General features: G+C 39.3%; 1 protein-coding gene across 2 annotated transcripts in view; it reads left to right on the top strand.

The window, feature by feature from the left end:
* The first annotated feature begins 7,148 nt into the window (after positions 1-7,148).
* Positions 7,149-23,929, top strand: part of LOC103154038 (plexin-B2-like) — a 35,432-nt gene continuing 18,651 nt past the window's right edge. The window contains exons 1-17 of one of the 2 annotated variants that reach the window (XM_007575184.1): positions 7,149-7,671; positions 8,292-8,618; positions 8,708-8,852; positions 9,752-9,900; positions 9,977-10,147; positions 10,698-10,832; positions 12,115-12,215; positions 12,297-12,423; positions 14,975-15,140; positions 16,500-16,611; positions 16,725-16,833; positions 16,919-17,020; positions 17,687-17,782; positions 19,549-19,636; positions 19,731-19,921; positions 21,708-21,856; positions 21,974-22,106. In XM_007575184.1, coding sequence (XP_007575246.1) covers positions 7,150-7,671; positions 8,292-8,618; positions 8,708-8,852; positions 9,752-9,900; positions 9,977-10,147; positions 10,698-10,832; positions 12,115-12,215; positions 12,297-12,423; positions 14,975-15,140; positions 16,500-16,611; positions 16,725-16,833; positions 16,919-17,020; positions 17,687-17,782; positions 19,549-19,636; positions 19,731-19,921; positions 21,708-21,856; positions 21,974-22,106 — 2,823 coding nt within the window. In that variant the 5' untranslated portion in view covers position 7,149. Of the gene's footprint in view, positions 7,672-8,291; positions 8,619-8,707; positions 8,853-9,751; positions 9,901-9,976; positions 10,148-10,697; positions 10,833-12,114; positions 12,216-12,296; positions 12,424-14,974; positions 15,141-16,499; positions 16,612-16,724; positions 16,834-16,915; positions 17,021-17,686; positions 17,783-19,548; positions 19,637-19,730; positions 19,922-21,707; positions 21,857-21,973; positions 22,107-23,929 lie in introns of both variants that reach the window. The other variant, XM_016662383.1, reaches the window with a different exon arrangement.

Genomic DNA, 23,929 nt, shown 5'->3' with positions numbered 1-23,929 from the left:
TGAAAAGATCGATCTCCTCCCTGAGTTACTGCCATCTGAAGAAATGCACCAAAACAACCAATCAGAGCCAGGAGGAGGGTCTTAGTGCTACCAATCATTCTCATGTATCCGCTGTGAACAACTTACCATTACATTTATCTTTGGTGGCTATGCTAACTGGCTTTAGCATTCAAGTCAAGCTAAGCTAGCTGTAGTGTAGCAGAGAGGGGTAGTGATTGACTGCGCTAAGACCCGCCTCCTGTCACTGATTGGTTAACGCTTAGAGAAGGCAGTGGATTTATTATTTTCAGAGATTATGGTGACATAAAGGTACATTCTGCAGCTTTAATGTCGATTTAGTATTAGAACTGAAAATGGACACCGGCTAAGGGTCAGATTGGTTTATAAACACATTATTATACAAATAATTACCAACCAAATTCGCTACTGAGCCACAAAACTTGCTTATAGTTAAATAAAGACATTTTAAAAGTTGGAGAAGTTCTGCTGAGGAGGGAAGTGATCGGACCAACTCTAACCAGGCAGCTGTTCTCAGATCAGCGCCGTTTCATCGCATCGGTTTTATTTTCCCCAGGAACTCCTCAGGTGCCGTTTGTTCCTCCAGACTGCGTCGTCTCTGGGACTGATGGAGGAGATTGCCTGTGTGTGTTGATAGACGAGCTCTTCCTGCTGTGTGTGTCCGTCCTGTTTGCTGCTTTAGCTTCACTTTCCCTCGCCAGGCTCCTTCATTACCACCAATAAGGACTCCATTTTCCCCCGGGGTTCCTCCAATTACAGCCACTGCGTCCCTCCAACTCTGGCCAATCAGCATCCATGTTCCTCTGGCCCAATGTCATGAATGGCTAATGTTTCCCCAGCGGTGGGCTGGAATGTAAATCAGGCGTTTTGGAGCGAAAGTTGAGGTGAATTCGACGATAATGAACAGTTTTGGTTGCAGGGAGGTGAATAATGAGGGACAACATGGCGGTTGTCAAGAACAGCATCCAGTCAAGGTAGAACATTTCAGCAGCAAACATCAATAAATACCATCAAAGTCAATTATTGTTGATCATAAGCAGTTTTAAAAAATTTACTGTTCTGCAGTTTCCTCCAAGTTTGTTCCACATTTCCGGTGCACAAAGCTGAATCAATCATAACACATTTCAGCAAGGAGGCAGTTCAAAGAGTTTTACATCATAAAAACACAGCAATAAAAACACCAGACAGTCACAAACATTAAATTTTTATCAAATGCCATCATCAATAATTACCATCAAATTCAGTTATTATGAATCAAAGAGATCTCTAACTAGGTGTGTTTTAGTCTAGATTTAAAGGAGCTCAGTGTTTCAGCTGTTCTGCCGTTTATAGCTGGATGATGTGCTCCGTCTTCCTGGTTTTAGTCAGAACGCCAGCAGCAGCGTTCTGGATCAGCTGCTCTGAAGGTCAGAGTTCAGCCTCATCTCTCTCCTTTTAACCTTTTTATCATCTCCTTTCTGGTGCACCTCCAGACTTGGCAGCATCTCATCCCTTCAGAGGAAAATATTAGACATCTGAATTGTCTCCAGGCAGAGAGTAGACGACTTTTAACCACATTCATCAAATGCATGTGACATCAGATGAGTTTTTTGAGACAAAAATGCCAGACAGAAAAAAGAGACATTCAATCAGCAGACTCGAACGGCGGTCGGCCTCAGATGTGCGCGGTCCCGGTGGGATGTCGAGTGTCAGAAAGCAAGGATTGTTTGAAGCGGTTCCCACGGGTTGGGATGTGGAGGGAGGCACACGCAGAGAGAAACATGCGAGTGATGAAGAGACGACTGAAGGAACGAGGCTTAAGGAGGTTAGACAGGAGCAGAAAATCTGCGAGGCTTTATTCCCCCGGCTGGAGCTTCAACACACATTCCTAGATTCAGCTTCACTACAGACTTTTCAGCCAGAGCTTTTGGCTTTTAAAGACTCCCACTCGTTTCAACCTGTGTTTTTTTTTAAAGTTTCCATGACCATGTTTGTACATTATTCCAGTTTTCTACCAAATAGGGTTTGCTGGTGTTCGGAGAGACGAAGGCAGATTTGTTGGCAGACTTCTGTCTGACTCGTAAATCCTTAAATCAGACTTTTAGATGCATACTGGCTGATCGTTTCTGGAAATACAGTGGCAGAGCAAATATTCAAAACATGTCCTGGCCTTAGGAGTCTGATAATTCAGAAGCCCCTGATTGCTACAGATTAGCTTCTCTAACATTTGGTGTAGATTTCAGGATGGTTTCACACCAGATGGTCCTGTAGTTTCAGTTCGATTTGGAACCAGAACTCCATCATCTGCTCCACCTCCAGCTGCTGTGGTTCTCTGAGTCAAACCAACCTGTTCCCCTCCTGGCCTGTGGGGGCGCTGCACCAAGAACCACTGAAGGAAACGACACAAAAACCTCTGAAGACACTGAGAGCAACTTCCTTCTTCACCAGATGGAAACAAGATGGAGGCGTCAGATTTTAGCAGTTGGAGGGTTTCTCTTTAGTCTTTAGTTAAAGACTATTAGCCATTTCTTATGCTAGCGATAGCCTAGCACATTTGTTTTGGTTGTATTTATCAAGAATGCTATTGTAGCCATTCAGCTTTCCAGTGTTTCAGGAAGTCCTGATCAATCATTGAGCATCTTTAGAAATATGGACTGTAGATGCTAACATTAGCATTAGCAACATGTTTAGCACTGAGATGCTATTTTAGGCTTGAATAGCTTAGCTGATAGGCTAACTCCCTTTAGCACAACTGCAACATGACAGTAGTTTTTTTCAGCGTCCAATCAGATTGGTTTGAAGCAAAATGTAACCCGCAGTGGGAGAAGACGCTTCATCATTCATCACTGCTGTTGCTTGTGCGTCTGATTTAATGGCGTACCAGAAACACACAAAATCAAACGTTCCATTGGGAACTTTTGTATGGAAAAAACAGAAAAATGTAATTAATTGCGTTAAAATTTCTTAATAAAAATTAAAGCCCTGACCCTAATTTAAAAGCTTTTCAGACTCTGAAAGAACAACTCCATTTTGAGGGGAATAATTTAACTGCTACACCTGGAACAAAAGTCAAGATTCCTACATTATCTGGAGCTGTCCAGAACTTGATTTAGTGGAGTTTTCCAAACTTATTCCACTTTGTCGAAATGTTTCATCCATCTATCCAAATGTCTTGACTGAGTCAAAAAGTCTTGAAAAATGTTTAGTTCAAAACAGTAGCAAATGTAAATGTTTTTCTACCGTGTTGTCGGCTTTCACACCAGAATTTTTCTCCTTTTTAAAGCTACATAATCCAGCAGTTCACACATTAAAAGTGTCACTCACCTTTTCTCCCTTCAGGTAATTTCTTTGCTTAACTGTAGGAAGTGGAAATAATTTCCGGTTCTCAGCGTTACCTGTCAGATCAGTCCATCCGTCATTCAGTAAAAATCCTTTTCATCCTGAAGAACACTGCAACGATTTATAATGGTGAGCCGGTGGCACAAAGGCTTTATTGAGGCCGCTGATCTTCTAAGTAGTGATCCTTCTGTTTGCGATAATTATCCTAAAACCTCATAATAACCCTTCAGTGGTTTAATTATGTTTATATAGTGAGGCAAGGTTTTTATCCTCAACAAGCTCTGAAAAGGGGCTTTACCTAAACGTTTCACATCCATAAAATCCCATCTGTTGTTTTCAAGAGAAACACAAACACACCTTCGACACAAACCGAGTTTATTTCAGCCCTGACAGCAGTCAGGCTGAACTGGAGGATGAAAAACGCTTCAGAGAGAAAAGAAAAGCGGCTGAGATGGGTTACGGAGGAAACAGAAGATGATTTTAGCCCTTTGATGTCGCAGATCCTTAACAGGACGAGGCGGGGAACATACCTGCTGGGTTTGGCTTGTTTTAATGTTACAGGGAGAAAAGGTGTGACATTTAATGACAGCGACAGATTAAATTTATGATAAGTGTGAGGCTGACTCTAATAAGCTCAGAATGTTTCGGTTCACTGACTGAGAAGATCCTGCAGCCCAATTCAAAGATAAATTCAATTTAAAAATACTTTATCTATCTTATTGCTTTCCTGGACGATGAATTGTCCCTGTAATTTCTGCGGTAAACAATAATGTTGTGATTGTGAGACAGTTTCAAGTAAAAGACCAATAAACTTTAAGAACACTTAACATTGGAACTGGAAAATAATTTAAATATCCAAAATAAAAACAACCAAACACAAAAAGTAAAAACAAAATAAAAACCAGTTAGAACTGAAACTGACAGGATTAGTCACCACTTACATCACCCAGATGTCTTCAGTCGCTGTGGAAGGTGAAGCCGCAGGCAGAAAGGATCTCCAGTAGCAGTCAGTGTTACAACAAATCTAAAAAGGCCTCTGACTGAAGGCCATTGCCTCATGACATGCTAATCCCCTCGTTTNTCACCAGATGGAAACAAGATGGAGGCGTCAGATTTTAGCAGTTGGAGGGTTTCTCTTTAGTCTTTAGTTAAAGACTATTAGCCATTTCTTATGCTAGCGATAGCCTAGCACATTTGTTTTGGTTGTATTTATCAAGAATGCTATTGTAGCCATTCAGCTTTCCAGTGTTTCAGGAAGTCCTGATCAATCATTGAGCATCTTTAGAAATATGGACTGTAGATGCTAACATTAGCATTAGCAACATGTTTAGCACTGAGATGCTATTTTAGTCTTGAATAGCTTAGCTGATAGGCTAACTCCCTTTAGCACAACTGCAACATGACAGTAGTTTTTTTCAGCGTCCAATCAGATTGGTTTGAAGCAAAATGTAACCCGCAGTGGGAGAAGACGCTTTATCACCCATCACTGCTGTTGCTTGTGCGTCTGATTTAATGGCGTACCAGAAACGCACAAAATCAAACGTTCCATTGGGAACTTTTGTATGTAAAAAAATTAATTGCGATAAAATTTATTAATAAAAATTAAAGTCCTGACCCTAATTTATAAGCTTTTCAGACTCTGAAAAAACAACTCCATTTCGAGGGGAATAATTTAACTGCTACACCTGGAACAAAAGTCAAGATTCCTACATTATCTGGAGCTGTCCAGAACTTGATTTAGTGGAGTTTTCCAAACTTATTCCACTTTGTCGAAATGTTTCATCCATCTATCCAAATGTCTTGAATGAGTCAAAAAGTCTTGAAAAATGTTTAGTTCAAAACAGTAGCAAATGTAAATGTTTTTCTACCGTGTTGTCGGCTTTCACACCAGAATTTTTCTCCTTTTTAAAGCTACATAATCCAGCAGTTCACACATTAAAAGTGTCACTCACCTTTTCTCCCTTCAGGTAATTTCTTTGCTTAACTGTAGGAAGTGGAAATAATTTCCGGTTCTCAACGTTACCTGTCAGATCAGTCCATCCGTCATTCAGTAAAAATCCTTTTCATCCTGAAGAACACTGCAACGATTTATAATGGTGAGCCGGTGGCACAAAGGCTTTATTGAGGCCGCTGATCTTCTAAGTAGTGATCCTTCTGTTTGCAATAATTATCCTAAAACCTCATAATAACCCTTCAGTGGTTTAATTATGTTTATATAGTGAGGCAAGGTTTTTATCCTCAACAAGCTCTGAAAAGGGGCTTTACCTAAACGTTTCACATCCATAAAATCCCATCTGTTGTTTTCAAGAGAAACACAAACACACCTTCGACACAAACCGAGTTTATTTCAGCCCTGACAGCAGTCAGGCTGAACTGGAGGATGAAAAACGCTTCAGAGAGAAAAGAAAACCGGCTGAGATGGCTTACGGAGGAAACAGAAGATGATTTTAGCCCTTTGATGTTGCAGATCCTTAACAGGACGAGGCGGGGAACATACCTGCTGGGTTTGGCTTGTTTTAATGTTACAGGGAGAAAAGGTGTGACATTTAATGACAGCGACAGATTAAATTTATGATAAAAGTGTGAGGCTGACTCTAATAAGCTCAGAATGTTTCGGTTCACTGACTGAGAAGATCCTGCAGCCCAATTCAAAGATAAATTCAATTTAAAAATACTTTATCTATCTTATTGCTTTCCTGGACGATAAATTGTCCCTGTAATTTCTGCGGTAAACAATAATGTTGTGATTGTGAGACAGTTTCAAGTAAAAGACCAATAAACTTTAATTTAAGAACACTTAACATTGGAACTGGAAAATAATTTAAATATCCAAAATAAAAAACAACCAAACACAAAAGTAAAAACAAAATAAAAACCAGTTAGAACTGAAACTGACAGGATTAGTCACCACTTACATCACCCAGATGTCTTCAGTCGCCGTGGAAGGTGAAGCTGCAGGCAGAAAGGATCTCCAGTAGCAGTCAGTGTTACAACAAATCTAAAAAGGCCTCTGACTGAAGGCCATTGCCTCATGACATGCTAATCCCCTCGTTTAGACAGATGTTGGAGTAGGGGATACGATCCTAACAAAAGAGATGGTTTGAACTTCCTCCTCCTCTCTGCCTCCTTTTCAACTCCACTGGGATGATTTGGGGTCAAAGTTCAGGTGTAGTTTGAGCTTTTGAGATGCTAATCAGCTGCTCAAGGTTTACAAAAAACTAAACACCTTGTTACCATGGTTACGCATCATATAAACTGCAAATAAAAAAAAACAAGTGAAAAGGTATCCTAAAAATTAAATCATATTCTGGCCCATATATTTAATGTCTTAGTAAATAGAAGCTGTAAAACAAGATGGCCGCCCTGGGTGTTTTGACATCTATAGAAACCCAACAAGTTCATTGGTGGGGAAAAAATGTGTATTTTTCCAGCCCTCTATATGTAATGTAAAATTTGTCACCAGATTATCAATATGTATTTTATTTAAATCTACTTGTTAATTTGTTTTCTTTATACTACTTTAATTAAACTTTTCATTTTTGTATATATTATTTTATTTTCATTAAGCTTCTAGAAGAAACATTTGTGTGAACATTCATCATTTCTCTATTTTATTAAATATATTTAAATTTTGATTTATCATGAAATTTAAGATTATTTAAAATAGTTGACCACTAGGGGCAGCGTTCCAATAACTGATGTCAGATTGATTTTTTTTTTTTTTGCATTCTGAAATCTCACCACTAGGTGTCACTAAAACTGTAATTATTTAACAACCAGCTGGTATTTTTCTGGTTTCGTCTTCCAGACACGATGGAGCGGTGGTGGGCGTGGCGGCTCACCGTGGTTGCCATGGTGACGGCTCACCTCGCCCCGTGCCGCAGCGTGGACGCGAACCCGGAGTTTTTGTCCACCACGCTGATCAACAACGTGGTGGTGCACCCCGCCACGGGCCGGCTGTACGTGGGCGCAATCAACAACCTGTACCAGCTGAGCGCCGACCTGGAGCTGGAGTCCAGCTACGTTACGGGGCCCAAACTCGACAACCGGCAGTGCACGCCGCCCGTCACCACCGTCTCCTGCAAGGACGCAAAGGACACGCCCAACTACAACAAGCTGCTGCTGCTCCACCCGGCCAAGAACCAGCTGGTGGTGTGCGGCAGCCTGTTCAGGGGCCTCTGCTCGCTCAGGAGCCTGGACAGCGTGCAGGACGAAGTCTACTTCAACGACAACAAGGGCGAGAAGTCGTACGTGGCGAGCGCCGATGAGACCGTCTCCGTCGTGGGAGTGATGTCATACTACAAGAAAAACAACGAAAACCTCACCGTTTTCCTGGTGAGGAGGAAGCACAAGCTCCGCCCACTTCTCTGTGTTTAACAGAATAAAATCAAAATATTATGAGAATAATGTCAAAATAAAAATAAGGTAAAAATAACAATAATGGAAAAATATTACATTACTATTGTAATATTTGCACTATTACATTAGTAATGTAATATTTTGCGAATTAAGTCAAAATATTACAACAATAAAGTCATTGTGTTCTACTTTGTCAGAATACGACTTTATTCTCGTTGTAAATAACCCAAATTTAAGCTCCTTATTTGGTGTATAACATGTGATTGACTTCTGGTTTTTGATTTAATGCTTTTATTTTGATAAGAGAGCTTCTGCTGTTTATATTTTAGAACGGCAGCTTAACGACAAAAGGAACGAAAGACAGGTTGCGACAGCGAAGTAAAAATGTATCTTATTAGCGACCCATCTCATTATTTTGACTCTTTAAAAGAGACAGATGCTCTTACGGTGAAACTGGGTTTACTCCCAGTAAACCTCGCTGTTATTACTATATTTATGAATAATAATGGCAAAAAACAACTTAATTTAAGAAATCTCCAGACTTACATTTGCAGTAATCACAGTAAAAACCCCTGCTTGGTGTGTTTCTCCGTCAGGTTGCCAAAGGCCACAGCAGTTTGGACAACATGAAGCTCATCTCCACCCGTGTCCTGGAGGAAGAGGGCGACTGGGACGTGTTTGAGAACATCATCGAGACCGCGGCGGTCCAGTCCAATCCCTTCAACGTGAAATACGCGCACGACTTCCGCTTCAGCTTCAAAAGCAACGGCTTCGTCTACTTCCTGTTTTCCAGGAAGCTCAACTCGCACAACCACAAGAACTTCACGTTCATCTCCCGGATCTGTGAGGAGGATCACAACTACTACTCGTACACGGAGCTGCAGCTCAACTGCAGCGCCGGCAATGAGTTCAGCAAAGTTCTGGTGAGGAGAACCAGCCGGTCCGGATGTTTATTATTGCTACTCATATTTATAATAAACCAAACTTCAATCTGCTTTCTCTGATTTTCCAGGCGGCTTTTGTTGGGCCAGCAGGCGAGACTTTGGCTGAGAGTCTGAGCCGGTCCCCTCGGTACGGCTCTGAGTACGGACCCATCTCAGCTCATGACGAAGTTCTGTTCGCCACCTTCAGCAACGAAGACGACAGCTCAGCCATGTGTATGACACACTTTCATGTTTTTATAGCTTTTTTTTATCAGTTTGGTCTCAGAAAATGTTTCCGATAGATTAATTTGCAGTCAGGTTCATAGCAGACGCCACCTTCTCATTCTGTTGTAAAAAAAATCATCCTTCATTTTATTTTCAAAAAGAGAGGGGTCTTCAATGCTTCTCTTCTGTTTGTATCTTTTTCCTGTGACTGTTTTCAGTTTTTTCAGTGAGTAGAAGAAGAGCACTTGTTGCTCGTTGTCTGTGGGGCTCAGCACTGCCCCCTGTCAGTAAGACACGGTACTTTCTCTGCACATTTATGGCCAATCAGAAAGATATATTAATTAAATCTATCCATCAGGAATATCAACACATGTAGGAAATGTGTAATTAAACTAGTATGTTAGCTATATGATATATGCAGCGCCCCCAGAGGTGAGGCACGGCACTGCACTGCCTCGCCTCGGTCTTCAAAAACTTTTTATAGAAATGTTTCTCATCATTGTTAGGATCTATTTTACTTCTCGTTTACTTCTCCACAGTGAATCAAAAGATGAAACACTGAGCTTTCTTTCTGTGTACACAAAATATTTTAACACTGAATATTTCTCACAGAACACTATAAATGAAACAGTGTTGCTGTTTTCTTCTGAAGTAATTCAGTAATTGGGTTATTTTGGCAATAACTTTTATAAAGCTGGTTCATTTGTGCTCTTTTGGACCTCCAGGCCAGCAGGGGGCCCTAAGCAGTGGCAAAATTTACTTATACCTCTTTCTTTTTACATAGTGTTGTGGAAAAGTATATAGCCTTTACATATTTCTTATGTTTTAGCTATTTTGATGTTTTATTTTCTTAATGTTTCATATTTAGCTTGAGTGGAGACGGATTTTGTTTCTGCTCCTGTTTTCAGGTATGTACCCTTTAAAGTTCATCGACGCACAAATTTATAAAGTCATAGACGCCTGTTACAACCACGGGGGCCTCATCAACAACCAGCTGGCGGTTTATTCGCCTTATTCTACTTCTAATTCCAAGCCTGAGGAGCTGTGCAGCGGAACGGTACTAAAATCCTCTCCTGAAACGAAACTGAAACCCAAATCTGATGTTTTAAATGGAAAACCTGCTCTTTCACCAGAGAGGCATGGAGAAATGTGGAGCCGAGCATCTGCCCTCACCGCTGGCCAGTAAGGCCGAATTCGCCTTAGTGGCTGAGCCGTCATGGACGCATGGGCGTCACCTGACTGCTGTGGCTGTTGCCGTGGAGATGGACCATGCTGTGGCGTTCCTGGGCACCGTCGATGGACAGGTGACAGATTTTTAAATCATGACTTTATTCACTTACTGTTTGTGGGTTCAAAGTTATACTAAAAATGCATTTTGGTTGACAAAAGCTAGCAAGCTAACATTAGCCCCAGTCTTTACAAATGTTTTTATTCAAAGCTACTTAAAATATATGCAAATATTTCCTTGTGCCATCTTGGATTGTCTGCATATCAACTTGTTGTAAATGTTTTAATCCGTTTCTTTATGGTTTTCGGCTTCAGGAGGGACTCGTATGATAAATTAAACGAGCTCGATCATTTTTAATTGCATAATTTATCATTTTTCTCTTTTCCTACCAAAAACTGGATGACAAAAGTTGTTTCAGTTTTTTTTATTTTGAATCTTTAAAATGTCTTTCAGTTCCAATTGCTCACTAGAATTTAAAGTGTATTGTTCTTGTTTTACTTCCACTAAATTTCATTCATCACAGTATCTTCTGGTTAAAATGTGTTTTAGCTGTCGCCGTCCTGCTGCCACTGTGGTCCTGCTCTGCGCTGGCGGTAACGTTTCCACTTTCTGTTTCTCCTCTGCAGGTGCTGAAGCTGCATCTGTCGGCTCAACCCAAGGTTTACGGCCAGCCGCTGAGCGGCGCCTCCAGGCACAAGGTCAACAAGAACCTGCTGTTCGACTCCAGCCTGCAGCACCTGTACATCACCACGGACAAAAAGGTCGGAGCCCATTGATTGTTCCGTTTGCCGGATCCATCGCTCCGCGCTTCCACCCGTCCAGAGCGACCCGGAAGGTCGCGGCGGCGGCGCTAGCTAGCTCCTGTTTCCCCCTTTCATCCATCAAGCTGCTGATTTAATGAGCCCTTCATTTATTCCCTCTGTCCTATTTGATCATTTATTCTCTGTCGACTAACACCAACATATCCGTCTGCATTACCGCACACAAGTCGCTGCTTGATTTATTCACTCCGTTTTTCTTCCTCTCCGTCATCCGTCTTTCTTTGCTTTGTCCTTTCATCTTTTCCTCAGCCGAGGTGAAATAGATGTTATTGATTTTAGAAATGAATTAATTACAAAGCACTTCAAGAGAGCAATTTGCTTTGATCAAGTCGAGCGACGATGCTGGAGCTCGTTCCATCTGCTCATTTAAATTTATTAGACGGCGCTCAGCCTGTCGGAGAGCAGAGCCGCTTGGAAGATGCTCAACTTAAAAAAACATCAGGAGGAAGAATTAAAGCTGTTTTAAAGTAATGAGAAATCTGGGATTAGGATAGAATTTCAAATTTTATATTTTTTTTTACTGAATTTAAACATGAATATGTAAATTTTTGGTGTTTTTTGCAGCCAAAGATTCTCTCCAGACAGAAAAGTCAACAAGTACAAAACTATTTATAGTCCTTAAACTTTTACAAACTTCAGTTTATTTGATTAACTGAGATTAATCAACATAAAGTAGCAAAAATGAAGAAAACATTAAAACTGCAACAAAGTTCTGTACAAGATCATCAAACACAAACAGCCGATCAATAACAACACAGATCAATAAAATACCATCGATAAAAGCAGCTTCCAGATTCTTTAAAATAAAATTTTGAAAAATCATTCCGTTAAAATCATTAAAACATTTTAAGAATATAAAAGTTTAAATATAATTTATTTGCCGTAAGATTGATTAATTTTTTTTTTATTAAAAAATGTTTTAAAATTATTTTTGCATGAGTTTTTTATGACCTGCTTAGGGTTGTAAATAAAGGATTTTCTGGAACACAAAACAAAGTTTAAATCTAACTTTGTGATTGTTTAGTAGTTTATGCATAAAACATTCTAATAAGATTAATTTATTTAAATAAATTCAGAAAAAATATATATATACATATTTTTATTTATTACAAAATATATATGCATAGAAATAAATTAAATAATTAAAAACAATTTAATGAAAAAAAAAGAATTAATTACAATAATAATGAAACTTAATGAAATTAACTTGTTGTGTGTCCAGATCACCAAGGTTCCGGTCCAGACCTGCCATCTGATGACCGACTGCCACTCCTGCGTTCAGGTGAAGGATCCGTACTGCGGCTGGTGTGTCCTGGAGGGAAGGTGAGCGACTCCTGAACCGCTGCAGCCTGAAATGGGATCCAATAAGCTGCCGGAAATCAAGCCGCCATGTTGTTTCTCCAGGTGCACCAGGAAGCAGGACTGCAGCAGGTCAGCAGAGACGAACGCCTGGCTCTGGTCTCCCAACGGGAAGTGCGTTGAGATCGCAGCCTTCGACCCGCCGAACATCAGCTGCAAGAAGACGAACCAGGTGGGTGAAAATCCCAGCAAAGAATCAGAACAAAGTTTCTCTGATGAGACGCCATCTTTTATTTGATTTTAAATTGTTGTAGTTGGTGCTTCTTATTTCTGTGAATTATGCATCAGCAGAGTTGAGTCGTAACTAGTTACATTTTCTCAATTATAGTTACTTGACTAACTTTATTAAGAAGTATTCCTACTCTTGAGTAAAATTTCTGGATTCCCTACCCACTGAATGACAGAGACAGAGATTTTCCTTGTGGGTTTACGTTAGCTATGTGAAAGTCTGGTTAGCCAGCTAGCTGCTAAAGCTAATCTTAAAAGCTGTTTTAAGTTTTAAAGCCTTATTTTAAAAAATATATCTTTATCTGGTGAGCTTTTCTAGACTTACTAACCACTAACCGTAATTAGGGAGCTGTTAAAGCTAACATTAAAAGCTCTTATAATGTTGGGTTTACATACAGTAAACTTTTATTTTACACGTCAGAAGTATTAAATTTAAATAGATTTCAGTCGTTCGGTTAGGCTTTTAATGACTTTTCTCCTTAAAAATGAATAAAATTATATCTCATTCTGTCTTTTCTCATATCTAAAAAATCTGAAATTTATATTAGTAAATAGATTGAGAGTAGCACGTAACGATTGAGTCGATATATTTCAGTATGAGCGCTGTAGCCCATATGTTTTCATTAGCTGAACTCCTGCAGAGGATGTATGATTCTGTCTGAACCTGAATTAATGGGACATTGATCCAAGTGTCCAGGAGACGCAGTGTCCTTCAGCCTGAGTTTACAATGTAAAGTATGAGTTCTTTTTTTATTTAAGGAGAGATAGAGATGTGTTTTAATGACATTAAATTAATCAGATGACATGAATATTTGCTTTATGCAGATTGCTGCATTAGTTGATGGCGCTCTCACAGTCATCCTCATCAGATGTGTGATAATGCAATCAGATCAGGCTATAACAAAACAAAATGCAAACAAGTTGATGTTTGAATTATTTTAAAATGCAGCAGTAAAGACATTTATCTCCGTTTTCTAATCGTTCTTAGAAAATTAGGAAAGTTTTTGCACAGTTTTAGAACAAGCAGAAACATTTAATGAACAGAAACATAACTCAAAGTGAGTGATATTGCACATGTAAAGATTTCAGAATCGTGCATTAATTTCAGAATATTATTTAAATCCAGGAACCCAGAGATGAATTATGAGAGCTTTGCAGCAGAGCCCTTCCTGCATTCATCTTGTTTGCCCTGTTGAACAGGATCCTCATGAGATAAATCAGTTGTTTATAAGCAACACTTATTTTTAATCAACATAATGTGATATTCTTTTGCATAAAAATGTTGGGTTTTTAGAAATATCTGAAATAATTACATGGAAAGATGATTAAGCTTTTTGGGAATTTAAAATAATATTTCAATGACATCAGGTACATATTTAGCCTCCTGCTGTTTAAAATAATTGAAGATTATAAGTGGAGATGAGCTTTATGACTATGTGAATAATAATTTGTCATTTTGAAGAATGAATACTTACAGAAATAAAATCTTAATCAAATGTAAAGAAAACTGAGAATATTTCAGTCTTTTTCTCAGACTGGAGGATTAACACTGATTAACACCAGTTCTAATCTCCTCACTAAATAATGGACTCAACAGCATTTGGCTTCTTTTGGTGCAGAATAATGACATAAAAGTCAAATAAAATGAATTTTAAAAAGTTGTTTGACAGCAGATGCTTTAAAAACTACTGGATATGCGTCCAATCTAGTTCCTCATAAAAATAAATCTTTTTGGGTATGAAAAGATCTGAATTGGTTCAGATTTTCCTCATTTATCCACAGTTTTCACTTCAAGCCGTTTTTTTTTATATTTTGAAGAAGATTTGAAGCACGGAGGAGGAACTTTAAACTCAGCAGACCGTTGCTAGGCAACCAAAGTCTGGGTGAACTTGAAACTTCTTACCCAGGAAGTTGTTGCTAGGCAACCAAAGAGAGAGTGAGCTAGTTGATAACACTAGACTAGCCGTTAGCCATTAGAGGTTGAGCCTCAGCTTGCAGCCTCAGCTTGCAGTTTGTTTTGATTAAATCTGGAGTGCTGAACATGACCTGCAGAAAGACAACAATGTAGAAATCCAGTTAATTTAGTAAATTTGACCTTGACCTTGTGTTCCTTAATGACTAACTTATGAGGAGTTCTGGCCTCAGGTTTTAATCTGATAAGAAAAGCGAATCTGAAATCTCCAGTGGAAGAAAGGTGACTTTGTTCTGGATCTTCTAAAGTTCAGAAGCTTCAGAGGATCAAGAAGTTTGAAATTAGAACTTCAGCAGCAAAATTAAAACAGTTGAGGTCAGCAAAGAGTAATGAGGAGCTCATGTTTGAACAGCGCAGTTGAATCGTAATTATTACTGCACCACACACTCACACACACTTTCATGTGCCCTCTCTCAGTCAGGGAGACACATTTTATCAGGTTTAATCCAGTCTTGCTGGCCCGTTTTAGTAGAAACATTGCTGCAGACGTTGAGGCGTGTCTCTGTCCTGTTTGTCTCTGCAGGTGAGCATCAGCGTCCCCTCTCTCCCCCGGCTGAGGACCAGCGACAAGCTGCACTGCGTCTTCAATTCGTTAAAATCCGACGCTGTGACGCATAAAGATGATCCAACGATGGTGGTCTGTTCGCTTCCCGACCCCGGAAAAATCCCGCCCACTCCGGAGCAGCAGGGTACGATTCACCACAGATTCTTATTTAAACTCTCAGGCGTTTTTATTCTGTAGACGTGTTGCATGCTGTTGTTTACATTGGGAAATTTCAGACGTGCAAAAATTAACAAATTGAAACCTGGACATGTAGTTATTATTAATTCAGTGCAATGCGCCACAGCACAGGGAAAATACAGCAGAAAAACTGCTGAAGAATAACCCTAAACCACTGATATTCTTCTTTTTCTCGCTCTCTGTGTTTTCCACGCTACAAGCAGACCCATTGTCATGGCAACTGACTTACAGCAGCTTCACTATATGTATCAAGATTCAACACCAAAAATCACTCAAACATTTCCCTCACAGAGTACAGAACATTCAGAGTAAACATGGCAGGCTGTTTGCAGGCTTGATGTTTATTTTATGATTATTAGAAACTGAGCGCTGTGGTAGATTAGCTACTGGTGATATTAGCTAAGCTTGATTAGCTAATTTAAACAGCGGCTCTACTGATGAACAATCAGAGTTGGTTTATTTATTTATTAACTGACCCGAAACACACAGAATTCCACAGCACATCTACATGTTAGGTTGTCATAGTCAAGCTAGCATAACTGAATTTCTTCCCTCTCCCTGTTTCTTAATTAAAACATTTTCCTGACCTTGTCGTAGTGTTGACAATTAGTAGCAAAGCTCTGCGTCACTTTTTCTTTTATACGTCAGGCATATATTTAAGATTTTGTGTTATATTTAGAACTTAACAGCTAAAACCAATGTTAGTCAGTGTTAGCAGCAGCTTGTTTCCCTCCAGCAGGAATGGGGTCGGAGTTTTGTGCTTGTCATGTCACACTGCAACGGGTTCATACGAGAAATGCATAAAAATGCAAATAAACAAAAAGTTTATTTCCTTTTTTTAACCTAAAGTACAATAGCAGCATTCATTTAGTGAACGCCTCAGCCCCCAACTACAATTCCAGAATTATGCAAATTTCTTTGTAATTTTTATCAAAAAAATATTTTCTGCATATCTGTTAAAACTCTCACCATGTTGGGACAGAAAAGATCGATCTCCTCCACTTCCTCCCTGAGCTGCTTTTGCTACTGAAGAAATGCACCAAAACCAACCAATCAGAGCCAGGAGGAGGGACTTAGTGCTGTCAATTAACCCCAGGTCCTCGCTGCTAAATGCACTCATGACGGATAAACAACTTACTGTAACAGGAAAACTGTTTATCTGCCGTCATCAGTGGCTATGCTAACTAGCGTTCATGACGGGCTGTGCTAGCGGTTTCTGTCCTGCTACCATTCTCAATTGTTGTTCACAAATGGCCCCACGCCGCAGTTTGGACCCCTGAACCTCTGATTCTTCCTCTGTGTTCAGACTTCGTGTCCGTCCCGATGAAGATCCTGCTGAACGAAACGGTTGAAGTGACGTCTGGAGAATATCACTTCTACAACTGTGCAGCTACCGTTTGGAAGAACCCCAACACACCGTAAGCTGCATCTCTTTCTCACACACCTACACGCACACCTACACACACACACACACACACACACACACATTAACACCCAGCATGATGCAGCCACATGTCCCACCTGTGTCCAGGTGCATTTCCTGTGTGACCAGTCAGTGGGGCTGCCAGTGGAACACCAAGGATTACACCTGCGGTGATAAAGTCGAAAATCCGGAAGGTCACATAGTCAAACCTTCACAGGTAAATTTCTTACCATAAATTCAGTCACCAAAGGTTAAAATCCTGGTAGAAAATATCTAAACTCACATTTGTTTCTCTCCTGAAGCGGGAAAATTGTCCTCAGTTTGAGTCTCCGGAGCCGTTGCTGATCCCTGTCGGCTATAAGGTGCCCATCGTCTTCCAGGGCAGGAACCTGGAGAGCTACGAGGTGCAGCTCAGTCACACCTGATAAATTCACAATTACCACTCAGTTAATCGCATGATAAGTTAATCATTTTCATTTAGACAACAGTCGTTAAGGAGATTCTCCCCTTTGATATTGTTGAAAAGCCGCCATTTTGAGAAACGCTGCAAACATTTGACACCTTGTAGCTAGTTTGCACTACCTTCCTCTTTTGCCTGTTTAAAAAAAAAAGATAAATAATAATTATTCATTTTTGAAACGCAAGACTTTATAATCCATTTTATTTGTTGTTTTGCGTGTTTTGTTTTTTTATTTGGGACATTTAATATGTTTTCCAGTTCCAGTGTTAAATGTTCTTTAGTATCTCTATACTAAAGAACAAAATGGCCTTAAAATGACAATATTATTGTTTATCGAATCATTTCTAGGACAATTTATTGTCTAGCAAAATTCATCATGACATGCCTACATGTGCAGATTTACAAACGATGCATCTAAAACCACTTATTGTGTTTTAAAATACAATTTACCTAAAAACAAGCAAACCTGTTGGTGGAATATAGTTAAAAGACCCACTTTTTGATGATTTTCTAATCTATTAAGATGCAAATTAAATGTTTTTACTAATAAGGCAAAGAGTAACCCAAAATAAGCAAATAATTTAAGTATTTGAATTGCATTTTTCTGCAGGGGAAGAGCTTCACCATCGGCACGGAGCTGATGGGGAACACTGAAGAAAACGTGATGAAGACTGAAATCTCAAAGTTCAGATTCAACGGTTACCAGGTGAGTTTGAGACGCAGATTTATCCCGTTTGTGGTTCAGATTGTTAAAATGATTCAGAGAATAAAGCATCTGAAAGAAGAGTAATCAATGTTGTGGGCAAACAGCGACAGATTAAACCCGTTTAACCCGCTTTAAGAAACACTCTGATTATTTAATTGAAACATCAGCAGCAGCAGTCGGCTCTTCACTGCCTCCTAAAATCAGCCACTCTGATTACTGTTGATTTTGAAGTTGCTCAACATGATTGCAACATTTATTTTATTAGCTTAAAACTCAGTTTCATTATGCACTTCATGATTAGTTGTGTGTATATATATTTTGCTCATGAATGTAGATAAAAAGTTGACGTTTCTGCTAAAAAAAAAAACGGCTAAATGCTGTTTGCTTCCACCTCGTTATCTCTCCCATTTTCCTCCCTCTGATTCTCTTTTATTTCCTCCACTTTTTGCTGTTTATCCTTTTTTTTCCTGAAAACCTCCAGAAGAAAACATCCTCTGATTTATGAGCACAATTGTGCATTTGAGTTGACCTTCACAGTTGGACCGAGGCGGTGTAATTTAGAATCGAGCTGCAAGCAGAAGGGAGACGAGGTTTTGTTTGTGTTTCACCACAAATCCAAACGGGGAAGTTTGGACTCATTTTGCTTGTGTTTTGAGGACATAAATGTTTTAAAAGGTCACCTGACGCACTGCACAATCGCACATCTTTGAAAATGAGACAAATCCTCACTTTCATAACATCTATTCAGTTATTAATATTTGTCTCTACTTCTATTTTGAGCATTTTCTATATAAATGAAGCGTCGCTGTGATTTGTGCTGCACTGAAACTGTGATGTTTGGTTCAGTAAAAGCTGAAGTTTTCTACTGGATTTCAACTTTAATGATTATTACTAAAATGTATTTTCTGAAAATCATGTTTCTGCATAAAATCAAGCAGAAATTACATAAATATTGTTAAAATTCTACTAGCCCCACCCACAAAAATTCTTGGCTCCACCCATTTTTGTGGGCAGAGCTTTGTATCCCTTTTTATCATAATAAAAAAGGTGTTTGAGTCAAATGTTGAAGTGATGAGACTAAGAAAGGTGACGCAAAGTATTGTTGTGTAGCCGATAAATGCTAACTGTTAGCATTTTTCTTCACTACACAATCCTAATTTAGTAACAGTTAATGAAATTGTGGAAATGTTTCCACTGACAGTTGCTGAAATGACAATTACTTACACTTGAGGTAATAGTTTCCCTGCTAGCACAAATACCACTGCTAGCTGACAGCTATCATTAGCATGGTATCTCAAATACCATTAGCTGATAGGTTAACTGTTAGCATTTTTACAGGCTATAGTCCAATAAAAATGAACTGTAGCCTGTAGCACAAATACTGTTAGCTAAAATGCTAACTGTTAGGAGACAGTTGTACTTTTAGCTAGCACTTTATTTATTCAGATGTTAAGTCTTAGCTGATTTTTAGCTTTTTAGTTTAGTTTGTGAGCTGAGATAAATGAAGTTATATTATTAAACGAAGACATTGAAATAGTATTTTATCCATCTGAAGGTTCTGCTTCAAATCAATGTCAACAATCAGGCCTGAATTTAGTCATTTAAAAAATGTAGAAGTTAAACCTGGACAAAAGAAAACTAGATGTTGCAGCAAGATGAGTGTTGTAAAAATGAGGTTTTTTTAGCTATAAAAGCCTTTTCAGCCGCACCTGTAGGAGTTTTGTTTGTACCTGTGAAGAAACAATGCTGTATGTCTCTGTATGCAGTTTGCTTACAATGACCAGCAGGAGGTGAACATATCTTTCCATATCAAAGACCAAGACAGGAACGCTAAGATTGACAGCACGCTGACAGGTTGGTGTGTCACTCTCAAACACACAGAAAAGAGAAACAAAGAAGTTTTTCCTCTTATTTTCAGTTCTGATCCCCTCTCATCTTCTCCTCCCAGTCACGCTGTATAGCTGCTCAGTGGGAAGAGAGGACTGCAGTCTGTGTAAACACGCCGACGACAAGTACAACTGCGAGTGGTGCGAAGAAACCCCTCACGAAACCAATGATAAAAAAAACATGAAGTGTGTATACAAGGAGATCTGCAAGTCATCAGAACCGACTCCATGTCCCGAACCGACTATTACTGACGTGAGTCCTCAAAACCAAAGTCTCCTCCTGCTATTTATCATCATAAAACACTGCACCACCACACAATACACCACCAGAACTTTGAGGTACTTTCCAAGAGCTTCCAGGTACTTTCATGTAACTTACTGGTTGCTTTCCTGAATTTTAAGCAAAGCATTTCAGAACCTAACAAGTGTTTTTTTCTGGGAACTTGTTATGCAAAATTCACATTTTACAATTTTGTTAATTCCATTTAGAAGATTTCAGCTGCTTCTAAAACCAGCCCAAGTTCTTAAAAAACCCAGAAAAAAACCCTTGCAAAGAACGGCCTTTGACAAAAGTTCATGATCTTTTGGTGTCTGGAAAACGAGCCGTTTCAAAAACCTCTGAATTGTAACGTCAGGAATCAGCAGGCGCTGTCCCATTAACTAGCAACCGCAGAAGAACTCCACTGTTACCTAGCAACCCCCAGCGGAACTCCGCCCGTTACCTAGCAACCCTAGCAGAGTTCCAGCATGTGTGGTCAGCTAGTTTTACCGCTGTATGCGCTGCACAATGGCTGCTGGATATGACGGTCTTTTGTTGTTGACTCACCATCCAGAAACCACTTGCTGCATTGTTGTTGGTTGTGCATAAGGCTTCACTTCTGCTTTTCAAAGACGTATGTTGCATGGTTGCACATCTGTTTGCAGCCGTCGATTTCTTTAAAGTTCCCAGAAGAAGAAAAAAAAACTGTTAAATTGCTTTGTACATTCTGTGAAACTTCAAACTCAGTTTTTGTTTTTTTGTTCAGGAATTTGTTCAAGGTTTGTTTGTTAGATTTTTTTTAAAACTTTGCATCTTCCCTCAATGTTGGGGAATCAAACTTTTAATGAAATTCCTGAACCCCGAACTTCTCCAGCACTTCATATTAGACTGAGACTTGATATTCACTTTAACTTGAACAACTTGTTTAAATTGTTGCTGCTGTTCTATCTTTCTGTATTTGTCTCACATTGCAGGATGTAGTAAAATATTTTAGAATATCAACTTCAGCTGCTAGATGATGCATTTGTTTTCTGCTCTGGCAGTTTTGGGGAAATGTTTTCACCCCCAATAGTTCAGAAAATATTGAAGTTTGTTTTTGTAAACAATGCAACATAAAATATCTCCTCCAGTGATCATAACTCAAACAAAACTACATTATATATATGAGCTTATTTTGGGTTTTTCTCTCCATTTAGAGACTTTTCTCTCCTAGAAAACAGATTACTGCTGTCAACCACCAGAGAATTTCTGCACCTCTTAATAGGGCCGGCGATTCATTTTCTGTTTCAAAGTCCTTTGTGGATATAAATCACAACATTTCATCTGAAATACCACATAATGTAAAATCACCACAGATAAATGCTTCTGGGGATTCCTGCATGACTGCTGAAAGATTTCACACACAGAAATGAGAGGCAGAAATCAAAGACTGAAAGCACAGAAAGCTGTGAATTACAGGATGTACATGGAGGCTTTGGATGTTGTTTTCTTTTTGCTAGGTATTATTTTGCTATATAACGGTTAGCTTTTTTGCTAGCTGAGCTAAATGCTAACTTAACATTTAAGCAGACAGTTCTCTTTTTATCTTAAATGGCAACAGTAAGCTTTAATTATTTGTATTATAGTGACAGTGTAGCAGGTAAACTGATAAGAAGGCTCACACTAGCTGTAATGGATTCTTCATAAAATCAAGTAAATTACAGACGACCCTGAACGTCTTTCGTCAGGTTTGAAGTGTTTCTGTCGATCGTATGTAACTTGATGTCCATTATTCCTCCAGGTCATCCCTCGCTTTGGGCCGCTCAACGGCTCAATCGCAGTGACCATCAAAGGCTCCAACATGGGAATAAAGAAGGAAGACGTGAAAAAGATCACCGTGGCCGGAGTAAACTGTAAACACCTGGAGGACAGATACTCTGTCTCCACCAGGTAACGACGATAAACGCCACGTAGCTCTTCACATGAGCAGGATCTTTGATCTGATGACATATGGAAACCATAGCAGTTGATTATGGGTTATTGATTAACTGCTCTTTCTGTCCAAAGTGTGGTGTGTGAGATCGGTCCCAAGCGAACGCCGCCGTCCGACCTCCCGCCTGACACGTCCAGAAGCGGACCGGTGATGATAGAGGTGGAGGGAAACAGAAGCACCATCTCTGGAATAAGCTTCACGTATCGGGTGTGTTTTCTTACATTTCCTTAATAATTAGAAACATTTCATCTGTGGTGACCAAACGTTTTGCCCCGGCCCCAAAACTGGCAAATTTAAATTATTGGCCGGCCACAAAATTCATTAAAATAAAAATGTAAATATTTAAAAAATAATTATTTTTTTGTTTGACCTGCTCAACAGTAAACAATAAAAAACTGAATATCATTAAAGAGAGAAAACATTAAAAGAGCTTTAATCCGTTCACTTATTAAAAGAAAAAGAACATTTCCAGTAGTTTCTATTTTTACTGTTCTGGACTTGTAGTCAGAGTCCAGATAAAATCATCTCCAGGGCCAAAAATGGGCCCCCAGCCACACTTTGGACACCGCTGCATTGCATCATATTGAAAGACAGAATTGAATTAAACATAAACCACTGAAATTAAAATTCGAAGGTATTATTGATCTACATCAATCAATCCCTCCAGTTGTTCATGATTCCATAATTGCACTTTTTCACACTAATGCATTACTCTGAGTTCACTGCAAATTTTCCGCATAGATGGGCAAAAACGTTGTTTCAGTGATGCTAACTCCAACCTGTTGGTGGCAGTATTTCACATTTCTACTTCACTGCTGCCTCAGCTTCACTCAGCATCACGTGTTCATCCATTATTGATACGGCAAGCAACAATAAGTCACATTTAAGAGCGCACACATGAACGCAAATATTGCAAAATTTACTGAAAATATTTCCAAATTAGCTCCTCAAAATTAGAAACTAAATGGAACTGAAGTCAAATGTCTTGTTTTTATGCAGAAACTTGGCTGATAAATCTGATTCTGACAACAGGAGGGTTTTAAAAACAGTTCAGTCTTGTCAGGAAACCTGCTCTCCACGTTTCAGTCGATAAAATACTCAGAGACACTCGAGGACCCACAGGTTGAACCCCAGGAACTTGAAAAAGGTTTGTGATCATGGAAAAATCTCCCTCAGCGACACCGAGATATCAGCTCTCTGCAGAAGAAACGAAGCGCAAATAAATCCCACAGGCAGATTCGCCGCTGCGCACAACTGCATTGAAATGTGTTTTTATTCTTTCCTCTCTGTCTCCCGCAAACAGAGAAACAAACAGGATCGAAATAAGTTTCACCTGCTGTTCTGTTTTGTTTCCTTAAATATCGCTGTTCACTTCTGTGTTTCCTCTTTGTTTTGAGGAGCCAAGAAGTAATTACAGAAAACCGCTGAGACAAAAATGATTTACTCCACCGGCGGTTATTCCGCCTGCAAGCTCTCGTTTCAGGAATTTAAACTTTAGCTTGCTCCTTTGTTGGCTCTTTCTGACATCAAAACAGGAAATATTAAACACTTGAGGATAAAAATTTCAAGGTTGTAAACGGTCCGCTTTGATTGTGTTTAAAAAAAAAAAAAGAACAATTCAGTTATTTCAGATGCATCCAGTTTCCTGGCAGATTTTTACCTAAAATGTTCTCACAAATCAAAAACAGTTATGATGTCATGAACTAATACATGATTTGTTTTTTCTTTGTTTTATAAGGCCTTAGAGATAAGTTAAAGGGCACCTATTATTCAAACTTCACTTTTTACAGGTTTTAAGAACATGTAAAATTCAAAGTGCTTTAAAACAAAACACCAAGCCATTTTTTTGGCAATAGGTTAATTTTTTTAGATTTTGGAAAACAAGCTAACTCATGGAGTTCTCCCCCGTTACCCAGCAACCTCAGTGGAGTTCCGCCCCGTTACCTAGCAACCTCAGTGGAGTTCCGCCCCGTTACCTAGCAACCTCAGTGGAGTTCCGCCCCGTTACCTAGCAACCTCAGTGGAGTTCC

Source organism: Poecilia formosa, unplaced genomic scaffold, assembly GCF_000485575.1.
Source record: "Poecilia formosa unplaced genomic scaffold, Poecilia_formosa-5.1.2 Scaffold371, whole genome shotgun sequence".
Lineage (NCBI taxonomy): Eukaryota > Metazoa > Chordata > Actinopteri > Cyprinodontiformes > Poeciliidae > Poecilia > Poecilia formosa.
Note: the sequence above shows the minus strand (reverse complement) of the source record. Positions and strands in the feature narration are given on the sequence as shown.